This window comes from Simochromis diagramma, unplaced genomic scaffold, assembly GCF_900408965.1.
Source record: "Simochromis diagramma unplaced genomic scaffold, fSimDia1.1 OVJJ01000216.1, whole genome shotgun sequence".
In the NCBI taxonomy this organism is placed as follows: domain Eukaryota; kingdom Metazoa; phylum Chordata; class Actinopteri; order Cichliformes; family Cichlidae; genus Simochromis; species Simochromis diagramma.
This window is the reverse complement of record NW_024386883.1, coordinates 18,058,599-18,079,990: the sequence shown is the minus strand read 5'-3', so window position 1 is coordinate 18,079,990 and position 21,392 is coordinate 18,058,599. Positions and strand designations below refer to the sequence as shown.

At 38.9% G+C, this 21,392-nt stretch overlaps 1 protein-coding gene across 2 annotated transcripts in view; it reads left to right on the top strand.

The window, feature by feature from the left end:
- Window positions 1-11,038: 11,038 nt before the first annotated feature.
- Window positions 11,039-21,392, top strand: part of LOC120734003 (polypeptide N-acetylgalactosaminyltransferase 10-like) — a 92,518-nt gene continuing 82,164 nt past the window's right edge. For both annotated transcript variants that reach the window (XR_005695944.1, XM_040032543.1), the window contains exon 1: window positions 11,039-11,265. Coding sequence is in view for 1 of the 2 variants with exons in the window: in XM_040032543.1 (XP_039888477.1) it covers window positions 11,122-11,265 (144 nt within the window). In the remaining variant the exon portion in view is untranslated. The remainder of the gene's footprint in view (window positions 11,266-21,392) is intronic.

Here is a 21,392-nt window from a genome sequence, read left to right as displayed (position 1 = left end):
CAGATGGAGAGAATAGACAGACTGTTCCCTGTTTGTGAAGGACTGCTAGGAAAGTTTAGAATAACTAACTGTCTGTCCTGAATCAGTCTTATTAGGTAATGTTCAAATTTTTTTTATCATTCCAGTGTTTTCAGTGTGGGAGAAAGTACTCAGGGCCTTCAAGTTACACACTATGAAAGGCAGCAACAAGTTTAATATTCAGAAACCTAAAGTATGTATCAGCAGCAGAATGGACCTCAAAATAAATGTTTGTTTCAGTTCTATCTACTCTTCATTCTATCAGAAACAGATATCACAGCTCATACATTTTCTTTTTACACATATATGTAAGCATTGAGCATAATGTAAAAATGACAACAAATTAAACAAACAATATTTGACTCTTATATATGATACATTTATATATACACTGTCAAAGATACTTATCTTTGAGTGAAGATTTAAGGTGATAGGAAATATAAATAACTGCAACTTGAATCTTTGACACAGAGTTCAAGCTCACTGCTGTAATACATCATAATAATCTGACAATAAATATAATATTGGCCATATTATATTTACATTAAGAAATTGAGATGACTTTAGTCTCATGAACAACATTAGCTAATTGTTATTTACTAACTAATCTTAAAATGACTGCTCAGTACAGAAATGAAGCCCAACAATCATGTTTTTACAGTCCGGTGGTCTCAGCCTCAGATACTCAACTAATCAAAGTGATGTCATAAAAAATGAACAAAAATAAAACCTTTTTCTCCTTCATTTCCGTCAAACAATGCTGTATGAAACGTTTCTTGCGGTTAGCATCATGGTTGCTAGGCAACCTGAGCAGCGCGATGAAGGCTAGACCATCCCATTTCACAAGCCTCTCACTTCCGCACTTCTCGTACTACTCTAGTACGAGAAGTGCGCGTACTCCGAAGCGTGCGGTCGCTGGACTGGGACACAGCCATGGTACACATGAGATGCGGGACTATCAAAAGGAAACAGGAAGTGGCAAACATGAAGACCAGGACTAAAAAAATATGAACTTGACACATGTCAGGAGATAAACAAACATTGAGACATGACTGACTGGGCAGACAGATAGGAACACATAAGATGACAAATAAAGATTACATGACCTAATGAGTAACACGGACAGGAAATAAAAGAATCAAACACAATCAAACAAGAAAACATGAAACACAAATATAAATAATACACTCTCTCAGGTCGCCCTTGTAAATAGTCCCTCTTGTAAATGAGACATAGACTCTCAATGGGACTGCTTGTGTATATATAAAGGTAAAAAAAAGAAGAGAGAAATATGAGAAAAACCCCTGATAACCCTGGTTCAAGGAGCCAGGCACCTTACGTGATAATTATTGCTTTGCACCTTTGCTTGAAAATAAGCTAACAGTCAATGGATCATTATAGCATCTGCTGATTAATGAACAGTCTCACTACTTGTGTCTCTTGTTTTTATTGCCTTTTGTATATTTATATGTGCTGTTCTATGTTTTTTAAGGAGTAAAGCTCAGAGGATACCTTTTTTTTCTGATGATTCAGGAAATTGGGCCTAAGAAACAACCAGGGCTGAAGGATGGGACAAAATCAAACTCCAGGATTTGGAGATGGTTTAAAAGCCCAAAGGTGATCATACTGGAGGGAAAGCAGAGAGGTGGGAGTGGCAGGTCTGAAATGGCAACAGAGTTAGTACATGGTTAATAGACCAATAGAGTTTGATTGAATGGACAGAATGGAATGGAATAGTGGCAGTTTTCAAGGCACTCATGGGTGCTTGATGTCCTCCTACATCTATATCCTACATCAGTCCTGCTTCTAACCACTTTGGTGCCCTAGGCAAGATTTTAGGTGGCCCTCCATTGCAAGAGAAATAAATTCCTCTGCCCATTTACATACACTCACACAAGAAACTGAATAGCTTTGCCTTTGACATTTTCTGTACTGTACATGTATAAAATACAATGGATTTTGCTTCTGATATGAAAGCTAGATTTGATTCAAATTCATGTCATTGCAGTGAAATGCTGATTAGCAGAATGCAAAGATGCAGTGAAATGCAGTATTGACATTGTCATGATGTGCATTTTAACAGTGATTTAAAGTTTGACGCTATAAACACACAACTAGGCTAACAACTATGATGCATAAAGGGGTAGAAAAGGAATAGCACTGTGACTGACTGTTACAGGCAAGGCAAACATTAGCTAACCAGATGGCAATAAAAACGTAGATAAATATAAGAAATGTAATACCTGCTGCCAATACGTGCTACTGTGTCTTTGTACATTTGTCTGTTTTTAAGGAGGTTTGCTGAAAGTATTGATTCAATCGATTTCAAGCTGAGCTGGCAGATGAGCTCCAGTTGCACCTAAATTTGTAATAGCTTAATTTTCAATAGCTTTTATTTACTATTATTATTATGTAAGCTATCTTGCTTTTTGGTGCTTAAATCTAACGAAAGAGCAGGTTTTAAAATGAACAGTGAAAATAAATAAATAAATAATAGTTCTATATTAGAACCGTTACATTATAAATGAGAACTATTTTCTTGACTGCTTGTCCAATTCAGGGTTGGATAAATGATGACTCTTTCCATCTATAAAGCAAAATAATCTTGGCAGTCACTAAAAAGTTGATGTAGTGAAGTAACAATGACAATTAAAAAAACTGCAGGGATGCAACAATTATAGAACTAATATGTTTTACCCTGTGGACTAATGTAGCTATTACACATCTTAATGTGAGACTGGCTTGCCTGCAGACATTGTAAACAGCTGACAATAGGATACACTTTGCAGACTGGAGACAGTGAGGTAGTAAAGCTGATGACTCATTACCCAAAAAAAGCAGTTTTTGAATCACTTGTATCACTCAACAACCTTATCGAATCCCTGCAGATAGTGTGCATTGCAGTTGTTATATTTTACAAGCCGGGGAGGGAAAGAGAGGGAGCGAGCGAATGGATCATCTTTAATTTTCCCCAGGTAGGATTTCAGTTTCTCGCTTACAGAAAGGTGAGATGGTACTTTAGCTAAAGCTGCTGAAGCAGAAATAATTGCCTACATTTATCTGCTTTTGTCTCCCGGAGAACAGCGCCAGCAGTAATGCTCGGCTAATCACTGTTGGGCTCGAGTAAAAACAGCACTGTCAATTCCAAAGGCAGACACAAAAATAGTACACACATGGCACAAGAGGCAGCATTCATCATTTGAAACATTGTGGTTTGATAGCTGTATTAATGACCTAACACACATGCATACACACACCTACTATAGAAAAGAGAGAGCTTGTTTTGTCAACAGTGTGTGCCCTCATGTTTTATATTTGTGCTACAACTTTTGTCAAAAGTAACCACCTATTCATTTGTTTTGCAGGTCATGAAACACGGTTCTACACTCTAACTGAATAGAGTGAAACAAATAAATAGTATAGGTATGAAATCTATGTAAAAAGCCATAATGTGTGTGTGAAATGTTTATATCTCTGAAGGTCAAACACTCTGCATTGTTGGAATCCCACAATTTCACAAAGATACACTAATCTAATAGGATATATAAACTATAAAAATATAAGCTGATGGATGCAATGTGCATGAAATAGAATTAAAAACACACGCTGCCAAGCCGCATTATACTGTAATGTTTTTTTTATAAAAATATAAAAATATATAAATATAAAAAGACAAACTGTCCTTGATTCATGTGTATGGATCGTGATAATGGAGTTTGAACCAGATGCTATTGATAGATCTTACTGTCCATGACTACTACTACAAATACAGGATTTATATTTTAACAAACAATGGGGTGATTTTAATGTTACCTGCTCTGGTTTGTGATTATGTTTGTACGCTTTTCACTACCTCTCAGGAACAACTGCAGCCCAATTTGTTTAATGTGTTCCTGTTCTCTGGTCCTTCTGTACTTTAAATCTCATAAGAGGAAGGTGTATTTGAACAAACACAGCCTCTGTGGTATTTTTGTTTTTTGTTTTTTTACTGGTAAAAATGTTTTCTGTCCTCCTTCATTTTACCAACTGTGGGTCAGATATGGCTTGTGAAAACAAAAGTATCCATCCATCCTTCCTACCTTCCTTCCTTCCTTTGCCTATCCTTGTCAGATATGACCTCAGGAGGTAAAACAAGTCATCTACTTATTGGAAGGTTGGTGGTTCAATATCTTCTTCCGCTTATCCAGGGCCGGTCGTGGGGCAGCAGCCTAAGCAGAGAAGCCCAGACCTCTTTCTCCCCAGCCACCTCCTCCAGCTTGTCCGGGGCCTGCAGAGAGATATAATCTCTCCAGCATGTCCTGGATCTCCCCCGGGGCCTCCTCCTAGTGGGACATGCCCGGAACACCTTACCCAGGAGGCACCCAGGGGGCATCCTTGTCAGATGCCCGAACCACCTCAACTGGTTCCTTTTGATGTGGAGGAGCAGCAGCTCTACTCTGAGCCCCTCAAGAATGGCTGAACTTCTCACCCCATCTCTAAAGCTGAGCATAAACTGTGCAATTTTTGGCCCATTTTGAGACCATTTTTCACTTGTACAACCATTGTGTGGGTCGTGCATCGTGTAGTATACATGGGGTAATGAAAAGCGATTAACACCTCACAACTAGCAGTGCAGCATGTGATCTGGACACAGATGATGGAGACCCAACTTGTAGAACTTTGGCAAGCTCATCTGAGGCTTTTTGATGTGGCCTCCTAAAATTATCACGACAGCAACAACTATGAAAAGTGTGTGTGTGTGTGTGTGTGTGTGTGTGTGTGTGTGTGTGTGTGTGTGTGTGTGTGTAAGACAGAGAGGGAGAGCGAGAGACAGATTTTGTGCTACAACTTTCATGTTATCACTTCATGTCATGGACATGGTGAGCACTCAGGTCACATCAGAGCATTGGGCCGTATAGTGTGAGAACATGCATCGTGACCTACGAACGTCTAACCCCTGAAATTCAGTCGTACAGTTTGAGCAGGAGCTGAATAACGCAACTGAAAAAAATCACACAGTGTATGCTCGCTTTTCATTAGGCCAGTCACCCATCAGAGGAAGCTCATTTCCTCCACTTGTTTCCGCAATCTCATTCTTTTGGTCACTACCCACAGCTTGTGAAGACAGGTGAAAAAAGTATATAAAACAGAGATCTTTTTGAGAAAAAAAGAGAGAAACGTGGGGTAAAACAGAGGAAACAGCGTTGAGACATTCACTTTCATCTTCCCTCCAGTGTCTTTATAGTCTTCTTCTTCATGCTGGATGAGACTCACTACTCAATCAAATTAGAAATGACAACCGTGAAAGGTTACATAACTTTCCTGTGGAAATTCTGTCACAGACCAAATCCTGTAATTTTGGCAAGGCCGAGATCACATACAGATCAATGACTTAAATCATCAGCTACCACAAAATCCCACTAGAGGTTAACTGGATTCAAATGGCGCTTAAGACTCAAATGTCACCCAAAACTGAGCAGCTGAGGAAAACTTCTCTTTATGTGCTGTAAATGTAGTCTTTCATGCAGGAGCAATAAATTGCAGGCAGCAATGCTTGCCTGCAATTTATTGTCCTTATGAAACATAGTTGCTATTTTAATTAACTACAGTGACTGAAAAGAAAAAAAACTACAGTGAATGTTGAACAAAGACTGCATACAAAAGATGCCAATGGGATGCAACTCATTTGTTTTTGAAACTTTGTTTGGAAACCTCTACTTTAGCATTTAGGTCTTTGACATCTTTATTATTATCATTATTGTTATTTGGGTTAATTGGCTTTCAGTTAATGCAATCCAACTTGGGCAAAAAAAAAAAATAATATGGCCTTCAGATCAGTCAGGGACCCTTTCTGTTGGGTTTGTAGAGGGAAATGTGTATTCCTCAACACCTGACAAGGGTGAGGTTCCTGCTTGTTGCCACGTAAAATCAGTCACAAACAGGATGCTGCACCAAAAACCTCCCTGCAATTGCTTCTACTGAATATAGCATACAATGATGATGATTAAAATACCAGAAGTATGTAACTATCCAACAAGATTATGTGTGCATTGAAATGTACTTCTTGGATAGTCTTTAGTAAAAATTCAGCAGAGAATGAGCCACATTATTATTTGTCAGGCAATTGAAAAGCAAACTGCCAAAAGACGCCAACACCACAAGCGATGATGATGCACCTGATAATGCGTCACTTTAATCGTGTGTAAGATTTCAAAGAAATAGTTTTATAAAATATATTTGTCATAGAGACTTTTTTTTTAAAAAAAATCCCAGGCAATAAATATTTGTTTTTCCTCTAATGGTTTATCATGGGAGTCTACAGCAACCAATGCACCTTTAAAGTCAGCCTCAAGTGGCCATTTGAGGAACTGTACTTTTGTTTTTTAGCAATTTCGGTTTGGCTTTATTTGGTTACAGTAAATGACTGCCAGCTCTATTTGTCAATAAAAAAAATATAATTTTATGTCTAGCTTCTGAAAACTACACCAACAGTTTCTTTTATCTTGCATACTACATTGCTGTGATAATATTTTAACCTCCTAGTACCTGCCGTCCACATATGTGGACATCACATTTTGGGTTATTTAGACCAAAATACTCAATTTTGCTCTACAAGGGCCTGATATCCACTTACGAGGACATTATACTGCTACTGTTCTATCGAAATTTTAAACAAATATCCTCATTTGTGGCTCTCATTTTTCTTAGAAACAAAAATTAGGTAAAAAAAAATCTGGTAATTCTTTGTTTTTACATTCATCAGGTCCCAATCAGCCCAAATATCAAATAATAATTAAAAATGCATGCCGTGGAAGAGTTCGGGTCTTAGGAGGTTAACTCACTTTAACACTACTATATTAGTGAGGAATTGTGGGCAGAATTTCCTATACTTTGATAAGAAGGTGGAATACTGTAGTGGCATTTTGTAATTGAGGCTTTTGTTTGTTGTTGCTCCAATGGGGGGAAAAAATCTAGCTGAAAATGTTCTGTTTATTTGACCTGTGGGTTCGGATTTCATGGCTCAGTTCCTTGGAAAAGAATGATGCATCAGTAATTGCTTATCAAGGAAGTCATAGCCCAGCCCTTTCTGAATGGGCCTTGTTAATGGCTTTCAGCAAGGAAGAGTCAATCAGTGGTGTGCCATTAGAGGATAATAATACCCCCATTTCCTCTGCTTTGATGCTCTCCAAATTACCTTGATTTTTTTCCCCCAACCTCTTTCAAATCCACACTGAGAGAGTGACATGAGCAGGAGGGGTTATTAAGCCTAAATCCCCACCACATTGAGAGGTTGCAAGGTTCATCCATAATTCATGCAGGAAGACGGAGAACAGATTGAATTGTCACAACTCCGGCCAGTACAGATGGAGAGAACGAGAGAGGAATGAGCTGTTCTCCTTTTTCTCAGCATCCAGATCAGGAATACAAAGGACGTGATTAGCGGGCAGAGAGGGTCAAACTCCTGGGTTCAAGTCCACTCTGTTAAAGAATGTAGCTAATCTTCATTTAACTTAAACTAGCTCTTTCCAGTCTGTGTATGCTCTGTCTGTGCCTGTCAAATTTGGGGGTTATAGGAGATTAGAGTAGCTTAGAAATGAGGATTTGTTCATCGTGTGTGTCAGAGGTTAAAAAAAGGGAGCATCAACTGTCGTTTGAAATAAGAAGGGATCATGGGGCAGTTTAAGGTCAGGAAGAGGTGATCAAAATTTCAGTCACAAATTTCAGTGTTTTTTTTTTCACTGTTTTGCTGGTTGAGTTGGGTCGAGAGGCTTTAGTTGACTAACTATTGTACAATCGTACGTGGTTAGAAAACAAAGCAGGGCAAACCTGGGGGGGGGGGGCACATGCAGAAGTCTTTTTTTTTTTCATTCCTTGCCTTCATCGGTCACCATCATATGCATTTGAAATAAATAATGCATAAATAAATAAACATGACAGGAACGGACTGTCAACAAAGTGCATTCTTTCTAATATATAGCAACTGGCGATTCATCTGACTGCTTAAGGATATCAAATTCTATTCAGTCCAAGTCTCACATGGAGCATTTGCCATCTCAAGTCAAGGTGTGAGAAATCAATCTGTGATGGCTACTGTATGCATCTTTAACATACAGTCTATGGTGACGTGAACTCAAATGTATAAAACTGACTGGTTCTTATATAGTGCCCTTCTAATCTAGCTGAGCACTCAAAGGACTCTATAGCCTACACCGTGCCTCATTCTCACACAAGCACATTTTTCAATGCTCAATTCACACTCCGATGGATGCATAGGAGAGCAACTTGGCATTAGTATCTTGCCCAAGGATATTTAGCATGCACACTGGAGCAGCCAGGAATCAAAACTCCAGCCCTCCAATTAGTAGAGGACCTCCTGAGCTACAGCCACCCAAAAATGATGCTTGAGTGTTTAAAAAAATTACTTAAAAATCAGTACATTTAATTATTTATGCATTTATTTTATGCTATATGCAGTGGAAGTTGTTGATTGAATATGATCTGCCTTAAGTGAAAACAGAAAAAAATGGTGTACCCAGCTTAACAATAAAATTCTGACAAAAAGAAATGTTGTAAAGAGGGAGAAAAACAGTCAAAGCAGATACCATAAAACATATAAAAAGAGCAGACGTGTAGCTCAATGTGGAGCTACACAGGTCACACAGTTGTTTGGCACTGTTTTTTGTTTTTTTACCCCCGAAAAATTATGTAAATTGCATGGCACATTTTTAATGACTAAATTGCAAAAATATGGCTTATGTAGCAAATGTGATACTAATTAAAATATATATATGCAGATTAAAATTTAATATATTATTATATATTTTGTCTAAAGGTTCAACAAAAACTCCATTATCAAGAAATTAAAGATTTCTGGCAGTTATTTTATTGTTCTGGTTTTAAAGGGCTAAAGAAGAATGTAAAATACAGGCAATGTGCTCTCATTTTAGTTTGATTAGACCAAAACAGTTAAATATGAGATCATACAGGATATTTGATAAACACAGAGTGGCAAGATCTCATCACATCTCATCTAATTTCATAAAGTGATCTGGGATCATGTTTCTTGATTGTGGTTGCTGTAATTGGTAAAACAAAAAAGAAAAAAAAACCTGTCACCTTCTGCATGAGCTCAACTAGAATAGCCTGGTGGAATGTCTCATTACCAGGCCAGGCTCAATCATCATTTGTGTTAATTAATGAAAATTGATGAGGGACTGACATTGTTCATAGTGTATTAATTATGTACATTGACTTCCTCTGTCTGCAAATGCAGCACTAAGAAAAAAGGATAAATGGAAGAAAGAATACGGGAAGAGTTTGGAAAGGAAATCACTAAAATAGCAGCAGCCCTGTGTTTCTATTGTTTGATTGATAGAATTAACAGGACTTTAAAATGACAAAAACACAGTACATGTTGGAAAGCAGAAGCAGGTAAAAATGATACCATGAAATAGTGTAACAGTACACATGAAGTCACCCTACATGTTAACGCTATGCATTTTTTTTTCCTTTTCATCTGCCATTTCACACTTTTACGAAACCATGAAAATGACCTGAACCCTGCCCCAGGCTTTAGTCATTTTCTATGTATTACATGACATGTGAACATGAAATATGCCTGAAGTTACTTTCTATTTATAGCCACTCCAGTGATACAGAATAAAAAAACCCTTCACTACTGTCACTACTGGTCTTTAGTTTCCATTGTCTTTGAAGAACATCTTAACATGAGTCCTAAAGGCTGCACTCCCCTTTTAGTGGGAATTTCCAGTTTGTTTGCTGGGTGAGATCAGCAGGCAGGACATAAGAGGGTCACTGTGAGAAAAAGAAATTGCTGCATTTATCAAAAAGAAGAATTGAAATGGCTCTTGATGTTTTATCTTTTAAAACACAGTCAAACATGAGCAACTGGGGTTTCCCACCAAGCCGTGGTTTATAAAGTGTAGCAGGTTTTACAGAGCAGGAAACCACTGGAAAATTGCTAATTAGCCTTTCAAAACAAAAGCATCAATCCAGTCAATAAGAATTAAGCTAATTGTTTACTGCTCTGCTACATTCATATCTACTGTATTGAAAAGACCTACTGACTCCGATTGCTATACTTTTGTTAACCTCGATGACCAATTAAATATAATACTCATAAACTTAAAAAAGAAATACAAAGAAAATATTTCTACATATCGCAGCGATTCATAAAGACAGGAGAGTCTGGACGAAATGTCAGAAGAAAGCTTAGCCGATTTGGGTCTTTCAGAAATGCAAGGTGGAACATTTTCTGTGTGACTTCCTGCTGTGTAATTCTACATCGCACACGGAGAGTGTTCACACTGTGCAATTTGGTGGATTTTTTTTAACACTAGTCAACCCCCATTTTTCAGCTTGCAGGAACAATTGTTCAACAGCTTCAGGTTAAAAGGGTTAAAAAAAAAGGTTAAAAAAAAAAGACAAGACTTTTGAGGCAGTAGACGTTTCCTCAAGCTGCTCTAGCATCTATGTCTTTCCACTAAAAACTATGACTTTTGTAGAGAAAAACACCATTTGTGCTCAAGCTTGAAAGACTCCTGACATAAATGCTCATTAAATGTCTGGTCACATTCATATCTGCTGCTTACAAACTAAAGATGTGATTCAATGTCAGATATAAAATGACTGTGTCCACGTTTCACACAGGAAACTACAAAGGCACAAGAAGCCATCTACATAACCGTTTTCAGATCCCACAATGTGACCTTTAATGTAGTGTTATGAGTGCATCATTGAGAGATGGATTGAACTAGAAAGAGAAATATGGCTTTCTGACGCTGAAATCTTGAAAGTGGTTTGACTTTCAAGACAGAGTATAATAGAAGAGAAGGGATTCATTTGATATAATCTTCAAATGCCACCATTCGTCGCTCTTTGAAAGTTAGTTTTTGTCGTTAGACCAAAGTGAAAGCGTTTCGTAAGTCGTGGGCTTTTATTTTGAAACTCTCACCCGGATGTCCCGGCTGGTGGGGTATTAGAGTTAGCTTAAAAGCAGCTCGCTCCTCGAGTCAGAGCGAAAGTTGTCTCCGCTTGGAAAAGTGGTGAGACGGGACCCTGCTGTTCGCACCGCCGTTGCTTCGCGCGCTTTCTCCCGCAGAGATGAGGCGGAAGGAGAAGAGGCTGCTGCAGTTCGCCGGGCTGCTCATAGCGGCTCTGTTATTCCTCCCTAACGTCGGGTTGTGGTCTTTGTACAGGGACCGAGTGTTTGACAACTCTCTCTACACAGTGGATGCACCGATACAGGTAAGAGAAGCTCGGCTTTAACGCTCCCCGTGTCACGCAGGGGTGCTAAGACTTTAAAGGCAGTCTTAAAAAACATACATGCATCGTGTTTCCTCACTGTGTCCGCTTGTTCTCGGTTTAAAAGACAAGCAGGGAGACGGTATAGCCTCGGTTTATTCTCGTTGAGACTGGGACATCTGAAACAAAGACCACACTCTCATACAGGAGACTTTTAAACTACAGAAAACACGTAAGAATTCACTTCAAGTAAGGAAAATATGTAATCCAATCTTCGGTATATGTTGTAAGATCAGGTTCAGGATAATGTAGTGAGACGTGAAACACAGTGTAGCACAGTGTTGCTTAAGGTAGCCGTCATTCACTCAAAATAGTAAGACGTGCAGTAGAATTTGCAGAAGAGTGAGATTACAAAGCAACCCTGTCCTTACTTTAAAGCCTTGTAAAGTGTGGACAGAGCGTAGCTTCAGTAGACTGGTTGAAAAAGGGAAATCGGAAACAGAGAAAATATTCATATAGGCGACTTTAAAAGTGGGCAATATGGAAAAAAAAAAAAAAACTAGAAAACTATTGAGAATATCCATAAGACACATTCTTATACCACTATCTAAAAAAGAAACATAGAATAAAGAAACCCATGTGTTCCCAGGTTCAGCACCATGGAGAGCGTACAAGCGTTGCTCAGGTTCAGCACCATGGACAGAGCCAAGGCACCTAAAGGATCGCAAGACAAAGTTTGTTGGGTGTTAGGACGATTTCAGCACTATTGCTTTATTCCAACACATTAAACAATGAGATGCGTAACAGTCTGGCATTCAAAGTTAATCATCTTCACTGTCTGGATATTGATTTTTTTTTTTTTTTCTGTGCTTAGCTTGGTTTTAGTGTAGTGGAACTGAGAGTTTTCTTTATGATGAACAAATGTAGATGCTTTCATTGTGGGATTATACGTGCTTCAGCATGAGCTTCCTGGCAGTCAGCTTTGAATCCCTCATTATTGATTAATATTAAGGAACTAATTTGTTGGCATGTCATGTGAAGAATAATAAGGAGCATCTACCAGATCGTAAAATTATATTCATGACTATTCTTTCTGATTGGTGGTGTGAAAGTGCTTTGTCTTTTAAAACCATGATGATCCTGGTTGCTGTAGTGTCTGTACTGTACTCTATTTAAAAGAAAATGCAATATTTATTTTATTTATCAGGCTTCCACACCTGAGAGGCAGTGTACAAAAATAAAATAAAATAATAAAGGTATGTGGCTGGCGTGAGGCATCTGCTTGACATTTCAGGCACTTCCATTACAGTTCAGCATTGTTGTAAAGTTATAAACATGGAGAATGTTGTAAATTTAAAAACTGTTTTTCATTCCTCTTTGACATTGAGGTGCCTTTATTTGAGAATCATATGTAGAATGCATGTATCGAGTAAAGAGCACAGCAACACTGGCTTCCTGCCCGTCAGTCATTGGCAAAGGCTTCGATGTGCCTCACCTCTAATAAGAGAGACAAGACGAATGTTTATGCAGCAAGCTTCCAGTAGTGTCAAGGAGGTTCTCTTTTTCTTTCTTGTAAATTATAAAATGAAAACAGAGGAAGGCTGCTAATGCTCATACTGCTGACAGGCTTTTGGAATTTAAAATCAGTCCAATGAAATTTTTGGCTCAAATTAATTTTCTCTTGATTGGTAGTCCTTTAAGTGAGAAGAAGTGGCTGTCATAAAAAAAAAAAGCTTCAACATTGCAAATCCATTTAAAACTTTTTCATTGTATTTAGACTCAACATATCCAGCGTCTCTGTACATAATACATTGACAAAACCATTCATTCCTTCTTGATGTGTGAGAAGAAAAGCCACATGTTCAGCGTCAAATTTACACTGAACGCATGAAATGTTTTTTTTTTTCTTTAACATTCTCTCAGTGATGAAGATATATCAGCTCAGTTTCTCTGAGGGATTAAACGACATTCAAAACCATGAAGTAAAAATTACCACTTAAGCATGATTTATGTGTAGATTTGTGGATTGCCAGCCTGCGTTAATGTTTTTGATGTTTTTGCATTCAGTCATCAGTGTAAGGTGCCCAATCACAGCTTTCCTGTTATTGATGCTTGCATTGATTTCTGTTCCATTCCCACTGTTGCAATGGAGTAGATGAGAGCCAGTGATTAGAATTGATCATCTACTGCCTGACGTATTCAGTTCCCTTTGACTGAACAGAGAAATCTACCTCTTGGGCTGTAGCCAGTGCAAATTCTGAAAATTTGAAGTTCACATAGTAGCTGCAAAACTGAGCAAGTTCCCTTTTTTTAGCATTAAAAACACTTGTTTACTGTCTGGCTCTAAAAAGAGTTTGGCCTGTCTGCATATTTTCCCCTTTATAAGAACTCTGACTGGTGTGAATTTTATAACTCATCCACCTGGATGCTGCAGTGCGGGCTGTGGCTCATTTTACCGATAGCCGTCCCGATACATGAATGAATAAACTGGATGTTTCTGCCACGTATGTGCTGTTGGTACTTGTTGAAGCCTTTTAATGGACTTATCTGTCTCATATTATAGTCAAAGAAATCTGAGCTTCAGTTTTACTCAGTGAAAATTTATTATTTTATTAGTTTGCAACAATGATCAGTAGGTCATCTGCATTGTGCCTATGCGTTTTGTAGATGCAGCATGACTTTTGTCTTCACAAAACAACATGTCAGGGGCAAAACTGCTAATTCAAAACTAGTGGGTGATCTCACAGTAGCTCAGTCCATTTTATATAGTGCCTATGACAGAAAAGGCTTCCTTTCCATTTTTCAATTTAACAGCTAAACAGTAGGGGAAATATTAGGGCTACTGAAGATTAAAATAATAATAATAACATGAGTTATAACCCTGAATTTTAGAGATTCAAGTTGTAAACTCATGAAAATAATTTCTTAAGAAAAAAAATTGAGTTTTTATTTTTCACTCAAGGATTCATATGCTGAACTTAGTAAAAACAGCTTTTACTTAGTAACCTCCCAGTGACTGAACACAGAGAGACAGACCCCTATTTCAATAAGGAGAGATCACTTGGAAGAATTTAACATTATTTATTAAGATAGAGGAATTAATGTATTTGGCGATTAGACTCCAATAACCCATCTTGGAAGAACAAAATTGCAGCGGTGATAGGATTTTAGGACAGGACTCCCCAGAGTGGTTGGTGGTGAAGATGAAGACTGAGGCTTGATGAATGGAGCTCTGACTGAGGTGCCTGTGAAGCGGAGATGTGGAGAAGGTTGGTTGCGCAAATGAAAGTCTGAAAGGGAGAATGACATAGAGCAAAGATTTAAACTACTCGAAGCAGAGGCTGATTGGCTCAAAGAAGGTGGGCAAGAAGATGAGTGGACTAGAGTAATGATGACGGTATTGAGATTGACAGCGTGGGAAAGAGGTAGTAATGTAGAGAACACAGACAAACACCCAGGAAAGCAGCCAGATGACTGATCACAGATCTTCTTTATGAACTTGCGCATAAGCTTCATTAGATATAGACAAGAATATATTCTTAGAAAGAGTTAGTTTAGTATCTTTAGACAATTAACAGTTTTTAATACAATATACTATGATTATTAAATGTATTTATGGGATGTTGAGTTAGGACAGAGTTCTTGTTAGGACAAAATAAACCTGAATGCAGGATACCATGGAGGTGGATAATAATAATTCACTGAAATTAAACAAAAAGAGCTACAGGACAATGGCAGGATATCCAGAATGAAGGTAATCAGGATACTAACAAACTCCAAAAGAACAGAATTGGAACACAAGGAAAATAACACAGGACATAGGAAAGCAAACAGGCGATGTGATAGTGACAAGGGGAGAGGAAAGATAACACACATACAGAACACAGGTGAAAACAATCACATGGATTGAAATCTGACACCGCTGGAAACAATTAGAGAACCTGAGGGAAATAAAGACAGGAAGTCGGGGACCTGGAGCAATGCAAGGAAAGGCAAAATAAAACAGGAAGTGGAAATAGGGAGTAACATAGGCAAGACAGGAGAAAACTGGGAACACCAGGAATATTTATATAAACAGGGTGCACATGAATCGTCCGCAGGTGCGCATGCGCTGTCAAAATAAAAGATGCGCACCAGATAAGAAGTTGCAATGTGCGTTTGCGTACATAAGATTTTCTGGAGGAGGACAGACATTTGTTTAGAATTCTTAAAGATGTCGAAGAAGCAAGCTCCTTTAAGCAATTACTTTGGTGTTCCTCCACCTCCAACGGATGCGCACATGCGGACCACTTATGTGCACCCCTGTATATAAACATCCATGACACCTTCCACGTTTCTACACCTTATAACGGCAATACAAAATGAAATATATTAATCACACGTTCTGTACATAAATATTCCGTACATAAATATCAATAGTGTGCTTTCCTAATCATGTCTCCGTTGAGGGGGGAAAAAAAAAAAAAAAAAAAAAAATTTAAGGGATCTCCAAAAGTTGATTCTGTTCATCTGGACGTAGCATTTCGTGGGAGAAACGTTTCGTCACTCATTCACGTGACTTCTTCAGTCTCAGCTGACTGCAGGTTTCCCCAATCTTATAAACAGTACATTTGCATAATGACTGAAACCAGCCCACTGAGGAACAATGGGCTGGGAGGCCAGTTCCTTAATCTTAATTATGCAAATTCTCATGACCATTGATCAACAACCACTGACCAAAACCCACTGATCAAATACCACTGATCAATGGCCATGAGTACCATTCACAGAGAGTTGGGGAATGGCTGCAATCACAGCATTGTAATTCCTGACTTATAAAATATATTCATCTAAGGAAAATGTAATAGGCAGCACGGTGGCACGGTGGTTAGCACTGTTGCCGCACAGCAAGAAGGTCCTGAGTTCAATTCCACCATCAGGCCGGGGTCTTTCTGTGTAGAGTTTGCATGTTCTCCCCGTGTTTGCGTGGGTTCTCTCCCGGTACTCCGGCTTCCTCCCGCCGTCCAAAGACATGCAGCTTGTGGGGATAGGTTAATTGGATAATCCAAATTGCCACTAGGTGTGAGTGTGAATGGTTGTCTGTCCTTGTGTGTTGACCCTGCGACAGACTGGCGAACTGTCCAGGGTGTACCCTGCCTCTCGCCCTATGACAGCTGGGATAGGCTCCAGCGCCCCCCCGCGACCCTGAAAAGGATAAGCGGAAGCGAATGGATGGATGGATGGAAAATGTAATATGCAACTATGTAAGCAACAAGTTAATGGGGAATATTTGTGCATTAATATAGTGTGGTAAAAACCAGCTACGTCAAATCTCCAAGTCAAAGCCCTATATTCCACATAAAGACCTTGAAAAGCTTATCCATGCCTTCATTACTTCAAGACTGGACTATTGCAATTCTCTGTACATGGGCCTCCAATTCTCTCTCCTCCAGCATTTGCAATTAGTTCAAAATGCTGCAGCATGCCTCTTAACTGGCGCCCAGTTACCCAACGGACCTTCTCGATGTGTATAGCCCCAAGAGAGCGCTCAGATCCTCTAACCAACTGCTCTTAGTGCAACAAAGGCCTCGACAAAAGACTAGAGGGGACCGAGCTTTTGCAATTGCCGCACCCAAACTCTGGAATAATCTTCCTATCGATGTCCGCATATCAGATTCCATTCAGTCGTTTAAATCATGCTTAAAAACTCACCTGTTCCAGCTAGCTTTTGACGCAAATTAGTTTGGACTTCCACCTAGTCTGCAGTTGTGATATGTAACTGTAACTATAACTGTTTTTAACTTGTTTTGTTGCCTTTGTTTTAATCTGCTTTGCTACCTTGTGTGAAGCACTTTGATGGACACTGTCCTTTTAAAATGTGCTATAGAAATAAAATATTGATTGATATTGATTTGCAATTTTTATGTAATTTAGATATATGAATCTCTTTGTGGTGGTTTTTGGCAAAATGTATTTCCTCTGTAAAAAAGCTGAAGTAAGTTTTCTTGATCCAAAACAAATTTCATATCATGCTGCGAGAACATCAACATCAGAACAATAAAGCTTTCTGATTTACTCACTTGTGCTGCGTTCATGTCATGTGGGATTGAAGTTAGAGATGGAAAAGCTTGTCATTTGCCACTTAGATGAATTTACAACATCAGGAAACTTAAGAGGTTTGTGCAGTTATAGATTTGGTAGTGTGAATGTTAAACAACACTCTGAATACGCAGAGAGGCGCATAAAGTGTTAATTTTGCATTTAATTCCCTTCATCAGGGATTTTAGTTAATGTGAGCTGTCTTATTGTTTTTCTTTTTATGTATTTGATGTATTGGAGCTAGCAGAAAAATCTGAGTCATCGAACACGCTCGCTGTTGTGAATTAGGAAGCCAGTTTACTCCCACTTGACATAAAGTGCCATTATTTCTGTATCATGTGTACTGAAAAGCATGGACTGAGCGAAAAGGAGGGAGACAAACGGGTTAGGCTGCCAGCACATCATCATCCAACCCTAACATTTATCTTATTTTAACCTCTAATGGCACAGAAACTCCTTTACACTGTTGGAAACCGGCTGCAGACATTCATCTTGTCTTCTGTTTGTTTCTTGTAAACTTTTAATAGCTAAAGACAAATGGAACAAAAAACAAATAAGGGCAAAAGGAAGGAACAATATGTGTGTCTGTGCTCGGCGTCTGAGTGCTCCCTGTGGGCTGTTATGGCTTCACTGAAGTAGATAAAAATCAATACTCTAATCCCATTCAGGCTTTTCCCACATAAGTCTTGTTAGAGACGTTTGTAGCTGATATTTTCTTCCCCTTGTTGGTTTCTGTCTGCTTCACTTGTAGACTACACATCGCTTAAACCATCAGAATGAGATCAGAGTGTATTCAATACAAAAAGGGTGAGCCACATTCTCATTCATAACCAGTCTCATTCATAACCAGTCTGTCCCACTGCTGTATTAGATATAACAGGATATAAATGAACAACATTTACATTTATTGTTTTATTTTTTTATTTATTTTTATTTTTTTTTTTAGATGGATTTACCCAGGGAGCCGGACATAGAAGGCTTTTCTGGTGCTATGTCCTCATTTGCACTTTTTCATATCCACATTACTGCGATTAGCCCTTGGACACTTCAGCATGGGGAATTTGAACTTTGCATTTCTGCTTGACCCTCAGTCATGAAACCATAAAGAGTAACAAAACATCATTTGGGAATTCTCAAACCACTACCAGGACTCATTTCCACAATTTATGTGTAGATTCAGTCACAGCTATAATATCTCAAACTGGTACAATTAAAGCCAACAGTCTTTCCACAGCTTTGCACCACCAAGGTTAAGGATTTCCACTTAAGGAGCATGTCTTGCATTTGATTTACACTGAACAGAAAATTACTGACATGCTTACTGTGTGATAAAATTGGGTCTTCTTCCCTTATTTTTATCTCTTAGTCAGTTCTTAACCTCTCAAACCCTAGCTTATTATTCGCTTGAAAATATCCCAGAATTTTGTCAATAACAACTGAAAGTAAAAATGTAAGGTGAAAAATGGCCAACCTTGGGCTCTGTCGCTGAAAGACACTTGGGGAAGCTGAGGCACACTGATGTGACTTAACCTAAAAATTCTCAACACTGACTCTGAAAACATTTTTTTGCGATATGTGGATTTTTATTCCCTATAGATTTGGTTGTCAATGCAGTAATATGTAGCCTGTTCTTATTTACTAGTTTAGTAGTGAAGAGTGGGCAGGAAAGAGGGGAAGAGAGAGCGGAAGAGGGCATGTAGCAAAGGGCTGCTACATTTCAGCCATGTAACATGTGGTCACCTGCCCAGTGACCTAAACTGATACATGAGAACCTGAGTGGTTTTCAAGGAGAATGAGGCAAACTCTTCCAAACTGGGATGTAAGCAATATGTTTAAATGCAATATGAATGCAGTGTGAACGAATGCTCTGTGTTTGAACCGTCAGCCCTACTTTCACCGAGCGCTGAATGAGACTAATCACTTAACGCGACTGAAAGCTTTGGCTGCACCTGTTGTTCCGCACTTCAACACTTTGTCTATGCTTTCTTGCGTAGTGTTGAATTTTCATTTTATTAGTATGCTGAAAAAGTTTTATTCTGAAAAGAAACAAAATCCACTGTTTGATTTAAAAACAAAATGGCCTTGAGATAACTGTACTCACCAGTGTGGCTAAATGCCTTTCAGCAGCACAGTGACAGCTCTTTCTATTAAACCAATTGATTTGCTCCTCTTAACCATACCGAGCATTGATCTCTGTAGTGAAGGAAGGAACAACCTGTCTCTGTGTTCTCTGCTCAAAAAAGAGAACCCAGCATGACTGTGGCCCTGCAAATCAGCCTAAGTCGATGCTTTCAATGGGGCAGATAGAGAGCATGTGGGATTAGGGAAGCCAGTGCAAATCACATCTGTTTCTTTAGTTAGTGGCAGCAAAGCTGAAAGGCAACATGCAAAGCAAAGTTACTCATCTGTAGTCCGGGTGATATTTAGGATGGTGTGGAATGGAGGACTGCAGGGTTGCCACTGCAGCTGGTGCTCATCTAACGTTGAGCTTCATAACCAAAGACAAAGAGGTTCAGTTTATTGTGACATTTTAACTGAACCTGAGCTCAGTCATTACTGCAGATGTGCTATGCATCCATGAAAATAATTTTCTTTCTTTATCAGTGTAACACTTCGCATATTTCAGGAAAGTTGATGCATGTTGATGCATATTGCTGAATTATTGCTTGTTTCCTCTGTGATATGAAACATCACAGATTCCAGTTTGTAGTGAGAACGGAGTTACGGACTCACCTCAGTGATTAAGCTTTAATGTAGTGGAAATTCTTCAGTTGTTGTTGAACATTCATTTGTTTTCTCACCTGGAGGTAAACCTGCTCTCCATTTTAGTGTACTTCTGAACCTTAGCGCTGTTCTGTGCTTGGGGGCTGATACTGGGGCCTTTCTGCCAGCTTTGCCTCTGGCTATAGACGCGACAGGAAGCTGCTCTTTGAGCTTGCAGCACCAGAAATCTGTGCGGTGACCATTAAGTACTGCTTCTTTGCTGCTTTCCTCTCCCTCAGACATTTTAATAAGGAGCTTATATGAACAGCTGATGTGAATTTACACAACAACCAGTGAAGGCTGCAATCCCAGCATTTCCAGCATATTATGCAGGGTGCATTTTTGTGGTATTTGTCTTGTACTTTTTGAAAAACTAACGGGTTTTGAAATAACCGAAACCATTGGAAATGAATACAGTTTAGTTCATCCTGTTAAAAATAACAAACGACATTAAATTATCTTTTATTGTTTGTACCTTATATCACCCGGAGATGATGTTTCTTGTGATTTGGATTTACATATATAAAACTGAATTGATTACTCATTGAATTACTTTTAACCACTGTTTTGTAAAGTAGTGGTTAGCCTTGCCATCCCACTACACCAAGATCAAGGGTTTGAATCCAGAGCGGGCTAGTGGATACCTTTTTGTGTACAGTTTTTTATATTCTTTCTGTGCCTATGTGGGTTCTCTCTAGTTATGTCTCATGTTAGGCCTCAGTTACACAGGCCTAGATGGCCTGCTGGCAATCTCTGGTTGTTAGGGGAAAAATGTGTCTAATCCTTGGTGAGTGATTGGTGGCTGTCCCTGAGTGGAACTGGTTAAAAAAAGGGTGCTAGACCAAAAATGTTGTTGTGAAGTTGTCGCTAGCAGATTGTCAAAGTCACCTGTGGTTTGCATTGAACTTGGTGAAAGTGTGATACAAACTGGGAAGAGAACATTTACCTTCAGAGTAGTAGTGGTACCTTTTTGGTTCTTGTAGTAAGGCACCACTTTTACTTTGAAGGTGAACAGACTGTGCGTCTCTATGTGTTGGCCTTGGTTTCAGCTCCAGCTACTCTGCAGCCCTGAAAGGGCCAAACGGCTAAGAAAAAATGACAAGACTGCAAAGCACCAGACTGATCACACTGAAGTCCCATTAATACAATAGAACCTCACAGCTAGAGTGACTTGTCTAGCTTAGTTCAGTGGATGGCAGCTGCTGTAATGCATCTCGGTTTGTTTAGATTTTTGCTGATTCTGAAGTCAAAGAGCCAAAAAAACCTGCAGCGTTGATTTGGCCCAGAGT